Source organism: Tauraco erythrolophus, chromosome 17 (genome assembly GCF_009769465.1).
Source record: "Tauraco erythrolophus isolate bTauEry1 chromosome 17, bTauEry1.pri, whole genome shotgun sequence".
Lineage (NCBI taxonomy): Eukaryota > Metazoa > Chordata > Aves > Musophagiformes > Musophagidae > Tauraco > Tauraco erythrolophus.
Genome location: NC_141481.1, coordinates 15779464 through 15788322, shown reverse-complemented (window position 1 = coordinate 15788322; position 8859 = coordinate 15779464). Strand labels below are relative to the sequence as shown.

At 54.9% G+C, this 8859-nt stretch overlaps 1 protein-coding gene across 1 annotated transcript; it reads right to left on the bottom strand.

Annotated features, from left to right (window-relative positions):
- Positions 1-4896: 4896 nt before the first annotated feature.
- Positions 4897-6852, bottom strand: MRPS34 (mitochondrial ribosomal protein S34). The gene is made up of 3 exons (XM_086622297.1): positions 6514-6852; positions 6379-6421; positions 4897-5621 (listed from the first exon to the last, which is right to left on the bottom strand). The coding sequence occupies exons 1-3, from the start codon at positions 6829-6831 to the stop codon at positions 5341-5343; spliced, it is 642 nt and encodes a 213-aa protein (XP_086478423.1). The 5' UTR covers positions 6832-6852; the 3' UTR covers positions 4897-5340.
- Positions 6853-8859: the final 2007 nt, after the last annotated feature.

The window sequence follows — 8859 nt, the reverse complement described above, 5'->3', positions numbered from 1 at the left end:
GGCAGCACATCTGCTGTTTGGCTGGAGAAGGCAGCAGTGCCATTGCTGTGGGGAACACATCCTCCATACTCACAGATGGAAGGTCTTCCTCCTCTGCTGCTGTTGTTGTCTCAGCAGTTGTGTACTGGGTGACTGTGTGTGTCCAGAGAAGATTGTTCAGTAGCCTCAGATGGGAGATGGGTGTTTGATCGTGGATGCCGTAGGGCCTTGGGAAACTGTGGTAGCAAAGGGGTACTGGAACCTTGCTTTTTTAAGAGCAGAAAAGGCAGGAAAACTTTTAATTCCCCCTTCCAAAAATGCCAGGCAGAAAACAACTCTCGAGTTCCTTCTGAAAGTTTGAGGAGAAAGCTATCTCTGCATAGCATCTGTTGGCTTTTAAAACCCAGGCGAGGGCAGATGATGTTGGTCTGCTGTGAATTCTGCATTAACACATTGAGATTACCTTGACTCATAAGGTCGTGTCCCCATCCCGGGAACTGCTGGAAGGAGATGGCTGTTTTCCTTCACACTGTGGCTGTTGGTTAGGAAAGACTGTGGAGGTTCAGCCAAGGTATAGAAAGGCTGTGTCTCGCCTGAGGTCCCACAGAAAAAGGAATTGACAGATCTCCTGACCTCTTTTACCTAACGTCGCGAGCACTGACTGCGTTACTAAGTAGTTTGAAAAGCTAGAAGTTTCTGACTCCTGAAAAGAATTGGCAACTCCCAAGAAAAATTCTGATGGCCCTCCTTGTGTAAGCAGTGCTGGGCGATTGCAAAGGTGTGTCCTGCTTATAGGAGAAGTAGCAAAAAATGGGGCCAGGGAGAGTGGTTTTGAGCTCCAGATGCAGAACATGGCAGCTCGAGATGTAGAGGCAATGGTTTGTCCTCCCTTTCTGACAGTGGAAACAGTCCTGTTGCCACGAGAACAAGTTTTGGTTCCTTTGAACACTCCCTCCTAGATGTGCAGGACTGGAACGAGTAGCAGTTGTTAGCAGTGAATTTCATCTAGTTTGTCCCCTGAGCTGTGCAGCACTCCAGGGTTCCTCGGGATGTCCTTGTGCCAGTGCAGTGATATTGGGACAGCTGGGCAAAGCCTCCATCTCCTGGAAAGCTCCCAGTTGTGTCCTGGGCTTGTTGCCATGGATCAGGCTGCCCCTAAGGCTGGTGGTCTAAAGCTATTCATGTGCTGCAGGGATGCGGTATTCCCAGGGGAAGCTCTAACATGTGGCATCTGTCCTGATGCAGCAGCACTGAAATGCTTTTTGGATCCACATTTCGGAAGAGGCTGGGGCGAGCATTTCCCCTGCAAGGAGGCAAGAGGACATCTCTGGAGAACAGAGGTCTGAGGCACAGTGGTGCCCATGGTGCCTGTGAGCCGTGCTGGTGATGTGCACACCCAGGTAGGAAACCAGCTGGACAGCGTCCTCCAGCCATGGCACACTGGGCTCTGTGGCTGGCATTTGGCTGAGGGGTGCTTGGAGCTGCCACCTGCCTGCGGGGGAACATTTCACGGGGCGCTGCTGACCGTGGCAGACTTCTCATTCGCTGTCCCAAAATGCTTTCTGCTAGGAAGAGCTCTTTGGGTCCCAACACAGCGTGCACTAAGGTTAACAAGATCAACGTTTAGACCACATATTCCCCAGACGTGTAACAGTTCATCAGTTGGGGCCAGGTGAACTTCGTAATTTGGGCTAATTGAAAGGAAAAGGAAAAGACAAAAAGCCCCAATACGCCCAGTTCCTTCGCTCTGTCGACTCTTCCGTAGGAAAATACGGAACTGCAACGCTCTTACCTCGTACTGTTTGTTTTCCATCTGGTTTTAGCAGTACTCAGTCTCCTGTCACCCACTGGGCCCTGGCAACATAAGGAAACCGGTCTCGGGCCTCTACCACCAGGTTCCTTCCCAGCTCCGTGCATGATTTGCTCCGAGAGCACGTGTCCGAGAGGGGCAGCTACGGCTGAGTAGAACCAGCCGCTGCTGTCAGCTCCCGCGGGCATTTGGTGGCTGCTGGGCAGCGAGGTGAGAACTGACTGGCTTCAACACGCTTCCCTGTCATATCTCCACTGTGATGTATGTAAAGTATCCTGTATGTTACAAAAGGATTTTAAAAAGTGTCTTAAGGCCTGTAAACTCCGCTGTTTGGTCTGAAGATGGCATTCTGTAAAGAGACCGCTGTACGAATACGTTCCCTCGCTTTGTCCCCTATGCTATCAAACAACAAACCGTATCTGTTCTGTATGTAATAAATGTGTTAACATCAGCAGGTGCAGCACGTCTCCTTCCTCCAGGGGCACTGGGACTTCTGCTCCGTGGTTAATAACAGCAGGACACGTGAGGAGGTGGGAATGGCAGCTCCCGTGTTCACCGCTGAGCAGTTCAGTGGCAAGACAGGAGATGTGGAGTGCTCACTGGGTCAGAGCAGAAGGGGCTGCTCCTGCAAGCTGCAGTGCAATCTGGAGCTTCTCCCAGCGTCAGAAATAAAAGGCTGAGAAGACAATGCCAGCTGCTGGCTGGCTGCAGCCATCCTGGTGGTGTGCCCTTCGGGTGAGCTGCCAGGGTTGGTTACACATGGGGCTCAGTTTTCACCACTCAGTTTGCCAGTGTCCTCTGTCAGCACAGGGTGGTACTTCAGCCCCATAGGAATTGGCAACATTCAGCACCGCAGGAAATGAGTTACTCTTAGTCCCAGCAGCCCTTAGACATGTTCATGTTTATTTTGTAGAACTGCATCACACAGCAATGATAGACAAGGGAGCCACCTCCGTACGCCAGGAGCGGCTTCTGCCCTGACAGCGATCCCCAAGGCGAGTCACCTCCATGGCTGACACTGGCACTGTGGTCCCGTGCAGGCCAGGGTGGCATAAGACAGGCAGTGCCTCCTGGGTTAACAGAAGCATCTCAGGAACGAGGTTTGGAGACAGGCCCTGGGACCCATCCTGCACCCCTGGGGCTGCACCCTTCGCTATGGCCAGGTGCAGTTTGAGCAGGGCACTGGGTGAAGTGCAGTCACATCCAGTTCTCACCTGGGTGCCTGAGCATGGGGCTGACTACCATTGTCCTTCAGATGACTACTCCCATTCTGATCTAGGAGATTAATGCACAGGCTTGGGAGTCCTGGCAGAGCTCATAGCATGTTCTAGGCACTGAATCCACCACATGGCAAACTAGGGCTGTGCAGTTTTCCAGCAGGGGACCTTCCCAAGGCTCTGGGTGAAGACGCTCCCTTGGCCTCTCTAGTGTGAAGGCCCTGAGGTCACCAGCAAGCTGTGATTGTCCTGGTTAGCCCCATCTGGGCACCTACCCATACATGGGCCCCTTCGACCCATGGCCCAGGAGCCTCATTTAAGCATGGGCTGAGGCCTTCAGCCTTTGCCTGGGCAATGCTGTAGCCATGCCTATCTCCAGCAGCTCCTAGAGGGACTCCCTTGGACTTGGGGGTTTGGACTAGATGATCTTGAAAGGTCCCTTCCAGCTCAAACCATTGTATGATTCTATGCCTTATGGTGTATTATCTCCTTCTGCTTTTGCTCCTGGCTGGGCTCCCTGGATGGACCCTGGTCATGGGTCACTTCTTGCCTTGTCTGGGGCTGTTGGTGGACCCTGTTAACAGCACTTGGCTTTTCTCACTGCTGTCAGGCTCCATGGGCCTGCACCCTGTCAGCACACCACCTCTGCTGGGGTGTTCTGTGTTCAACTCCTAGCTGTGCAGGACAGAGGACTAGATTGTGCTACTCTTCTCATCTAACTCCTATCTACACCTCCTGCCCCCCCTCACTCATGCTCAGTTTGTGTGCTGGCTCTGTAGCACCTCAGTCACAGTAAGGCACTAGCTCAGCCCAGCACCTGGCAGTGGAGGCTCTGGAAACCAGAGCAGCTGTTCTCCATCCACAGCAGCTGCAGCAGGAAGTCCCAAACTGTTTGTGCCTTTAGCCACACTAAGGGCTTTCCCCTCCCTTTAGATTCTCCCGTTGCTTCTGAAACCAGTGAACCAGCCCTGGCATGTGCCCTGCAGTGCTCCTGCCACAGCAGAGGGTCCCTGCTCTTCCCAGCCTTTGCGCCATGGCACAGGACCACCTTCTAACTCGGGAGAGAAGCCTTCCCACTTATCCCATAGCACCTTAATCCTTCAGGAGCCTCTGGTGAGGAACCCCATGGAAGCCCAGGTAGCTGATGTCAAGCTGTTTGCTCCTGCCTGACGACAGCCTTTTTCCTGGTGGCTGGGGACATGTGTTCCTCTGTCCCATCTGGGCCTGCCATGCACACTGGGCAGGGCACAGAGTCCAGTTTTTGCTTTCCCTCAGTAAATCCCTTCAGGCTTCTTGGGATTTCAGGATGCTGCAGCAAATGGAACACCACCTCTTGACTACCTGCTATAGCAGACCAAAGAACTAAATCGCTGTTTTCGCAGGGAGCTGCTCTGTAAGGTTACAAACCAGAACAGCTCCTGTGCCCCTGCCACTCACACCCACACTCACACCCCCCAACAGTTCCTGACACAGCAGCAGAACCCACGGCCACCACAAGAGAAAACGAAACGTTACGAACTGCACTAAGGAGCTGAATGTTTTAACGTTCACCACAACATGCTGCACTGGAACAGGTGATAATTTGCAATCGGCTTCAAATATTAAGAGCCAATCCTGTATGCTTTGCATCACCAGAACAAAAATGATTTCTCCTATCTCCTGACAGCCATCTCTGGGAATAAGGGGTGGATAGCTTTGGATAAGCTTAGTATCTAAAGTCGTGTTCCCCTCATGTTGTTCATTGCCATCGTACGTCAGTAACTCAGGTGATTCTGCAGCAGTTAAGAGGAATCCGATGCTGGGCCTGTATTTGGTGAGCTAATGGCTCTGCATTTGGACCTCATGATCATCTCCATGCACTGAAAAAAAACCACCAAGTTTTCTTAGGACTGTGCTGCAGAAATAAGAAAACATTTATTTTCCTTAGTAGATCCATTTGTACACAGCTCTGTGAAATGTTACATTCTCAGTCATTTTTCTGTGATTTATGTAGGACCCAAATTCCCTGAAAAATGTTCTTAAAACTCTAATTTTCAGGCTGTAAAGGAAATTGTGCTCCAAAGAACTGTAGCTGGGTGACAGGAGCTATGCATTCAGAGACTATAAAGGGAACCAAGAAGGTTCCTTGGCTGATTGAGACCAAAGTTAAGGGAAAAAAAATCTGAATGCATCTGCATCTTCCCTTTCAGATGAGGTGACTGTCAGTATGGCTGGGGAAAAAGCTAGGAAACTTGGATACACCATACCACAGTGGACAAGGGGGTCTTCTGTAAGATGATGTGCTTCCAACACACAGTGAGAGCATGTGGGAAGCTCAGGGCATAGAACGAGTCTTTATACTGGCGTCCCTGTAGATTTTTTATTTGCAGCCTGAAGGGAAGAGGCCCTGATGACCTTCTCCAGATTAATCATTGGCTCCTCTGTGGTTGGTTTTCCCTCTTTCTGCCACTGCGCAAGGATCATGGCTCGGAGCAGAGGTGGGTACGGAACGTACTGAATGGTCTCCTCCGGCACTGGGGTGAACTTCTTGAAGGCCTCCTCCTCATGCTTGGGCACCACACGCCAGTCATGGTACATGGCTTTGTCAATCTCTCTCACTTCTTCTTCAGTTTTGCCTGAGAAAAGATGACCAACACCAGTGGACAACGCTACCGACAACCTCCAGGAAATCCAGCAAGTGTCAACTCTCTGCTATGAAAAAATGCTACAACAGGCAATAGCAAAGGAAGTTTTCAAAGATTTGGACAGTATCTTCCCTGCTATACTCGGGGTTCCATGGTTGACTCTCCCTCTTAATTTATAACATCACTTCATCTCTCTCTGCTTCAGTTTCCACGGCTAAGGAACAAAAGTATTTTCTTTCTACACTGCTGGAAGTTCCCCGGGAAATTTAACATTAAAAATACTCAACAATTTTTAAACCTTGGAATGAGAAATGTGTCAGAAACAATCATATGCCTAATACATATTAGCTTCAAACGCAGCTTTGAAAAGGTCACTCAATTCCAAGCGTTAATTTAAAATCCCAGTAACAAGTTTACTTGCCACCACTCCTGGGAATACCCTCATGTTCATTCTGTCTCTTGCTTTCGAAGTCTCAAAACAAACTGTCACCTCGTCTAATCCCCTGTTAGCGCGCTGTCTTTCCCCACGGTCAGCCTACACTGGCTCTCCCACCACGCTCCTTCTTGTGAGGGCTAGATCCCAACGTTTGAACCTAAAAAAGGGGGAACTTCTTTTCTGATTAGCATATCTGAGCGAAACGAATTTCCCCAGGACGAGGGCTGCGGTGCTCCTGCGGCCATCCCGCTCCCCTCGTGCGCCCAGATGCTCTCTCCAGACCTGGTCCGCAGGGAAACACGCAGGCTTTACCTCTGAAGGTCAGGTAGCCCCAGGCTCTTCCATGATCCATGTTCTGCAAGGAAAGCAAGAACCCGTTGAGGGCCGCAGGCGGCGGGGCGGGGGCGGGGTCCGGGCCCGGTGCCCGCAGCCGCTGCCGTGCGTTACCTCGGCCGTGTAGTCCGCCCGCACCCTGGCGATGACCCAGTAGCACGGCTCGTCGTACGCCCACAGCCACGACTTGCGGGTGACCGTGCGGCCCACGCCGAAGCGCGGCAGGCGGCAGAGCAGCGAGAAGAGCCGGTTCTCGTTCCGCACGTCCTCCCAGGCCCGCACCGGCAGCCGCTTCTGCGTCAGCGGCCGCCGCATGGTCTCGTAGTCCAGGGCGAAGCGCTGCGACTCCCGCGGCCGGTTCTTCAGCGCCCGGTACTCGCGGATCTTCTTGGCCATGGCGGCGATGGGCCGGTGTAGCTTCTTGCGGGCCATGGCGCCGGCCTGCAGCGCGGAGCGCTCCGCCGGGACCGGGGCCGCGCCGCCCGCCGCTTCCCGTCTGCCCCGGAAGCCGCCCCGCCCCGCCCGGCGCCGGCGCCGCGGCGGAACGCTCGTGCGGCGGCGGAACGCTCGTGCCGCGGCCCAGCCGCCCCGGGAGTCCTCGCCGCGGGCGGACGAAGCGGCCCCGCGCCCCGCCGCCGCCCTCGGGACGGGCTCCGAGCCGCCAGCGGCCCGGCCGCGCTCAAACAGCTCCGCGGGGCGCGGCCCGGGGGGCCGCCCCGCCCCGCCCCGCCGGCAAAGCCGCCGCCCGTCCCGGGGCGCGGGCGTGAGCCGCGGCGGCAGCGCCCGGGCGGTCGGGAGGCGCCGCCGAGCAGCACCCTGCCCCTTTAACGGGCCGGGCAGGATCCGAACCTCTTCGGACCGGCACGGTGTGCTTGTCGGGATGGATCTTAACAACCGAAAGTCTGGGGCGGGAAAATCTGTTGGAACAGATTCGCCCGTTTCAGGCCCTGGAGAAGGGCGCGCTCAAAGCCCGGGAGGAACTCACTCGGGCTGGTTTTAGGGAAGATGAAGGCGACGCTGAAGGTCTGCCCGAGGTCAGAGTCAAGGGCAGAGGCTGGAGCTCCTGACTTTGTTCCCCGGGATGAGACAAACTCCCCTGGCACGAACTGCTTCGGCTGCAGAGTGTCCGTGTGGGCAGGAACTGCTGCCTGCAGCACGGATTTAAGGAATACAAAACTGCATAGTCTGGCTGTGTCAGCCCCTGGGTTTTCGATACAGACTGGTAAATTAAACCTGTCAGCAGAAAGGTGGTAGTTTTTTTCTTTTTAAACCCATATTTTGAAGGAAATGCATCCATTCCAGTGTTGCTGTAGAGTCCTTTACTGAAGGCGTTCAGGCACACGGAGACTGGTTTCTGTCAGCAGCCAGGATCCATGCATGGAGGAACAGTGGGGGCGGGGTGCGCCTGTTACACGACACGCAAAACACCCATTGTAGAAGCTGTTAATGCTCTTCAAATAGGACATTTTCCTCCTAATATGGTGCATCTCTCTGGAGAAAGGGGAGTTGTGACAAGGACATACCCTATTAAGTTGACAAATACCGATTTAGAATAAAATACTCGCCCTCAGTCCACCTAAATTTGGGAGAAAAAGCAGAGCAATGAAACCACTTACCACAGGGTGCAGAGTGGGCAGCGCGTACCTAGGGCTACGCAGCACGTGTATCGAGCTCGTGCCCTTTCAGGCACCCACAGGCTTCCGAGGGGGCACAGAACGGAAGAGGACACCAGAATACTTGGCAAAACGCGAAATTGGCTTAGTCAGCTGCACAGAAAGGAAGGGCAACACCAAACAGGGCAAGTCATCAGGAAAAACTGAAGTCACTCCCCTATAGCCGGCTACAGACAGCATCTCCTTCCTGGCTGCTGGAGCCGGAGAGCGAGCCCGAATCATGTTCAGAACCCTCCACCTCCTCACCCGGCATAACGGCGGCCACTGGGAGATGCGAGCGCAGGTCCCGAGTGTTTCCTGGTACCCAGAGGAGCGGGCATGCTGGCAGCAAGACGTCTTGGGCAGCGACGGGATCATTCCTTTATTTTTCCGTAAGGAGAAACCTCCTAGTAAAGGAAACCCTGTTACTCCGCAGGCGCTGCAGACGCTCCAGGAGCAGCGCGCTGCGCTACGGACAGACAGAACCCCCCGGCACACACGGGCACCGCCGGGGCGGGGACGGCGGCCCGGGCGGGGCGGCGCGGCAGAGCAGCGGCAGAGCAGCGGCAGAGCAGCGGCAGAGCAGCGGCCCCGCGCTGCCGGCCGCGGCCCCTTCCCCCGCCGTGCTCAGCGGCGGGCAGGGCGAACCGGCGGGGTCCCCCCCGGCACCGGCGCCCCGCGCGCGCCGCATGTCATCACCGCCCCGCGCACCCAATCGGCGCCGCCGCCGCAGTCACGCCTCGGGGGAGCGGTCGGTGACAGCCCGCCCGCCCACGTGACGGCGGCTGTCCAATCGCCGCCGCCGTGC

Bases quoted from the DNA above. Each gene is read 5' to 3' on its own strand.
- MRPS34 (XM_086622297.1), bottom strand. From the start codon at position 6,831: ATGGCCCGCAAGAAGCTACACCGGCCCATCGCCGCCATGGCCAAGAAG. The intron at 6,422-6,513 runs GTAACGCACGGC...CTTTCCTTGCAG, and splicing joins GGGCGGACTACACGGCCGAG to AACATGGATCATGGAAGAGC. The intron at 5,622-6,378 runs GTAAAGCCTGCG...ATCTTTTCTCAG, and splicing joins GGGCTACCTGACCTTCAGAG to GCAAAACTGAAGAAGAAGTG.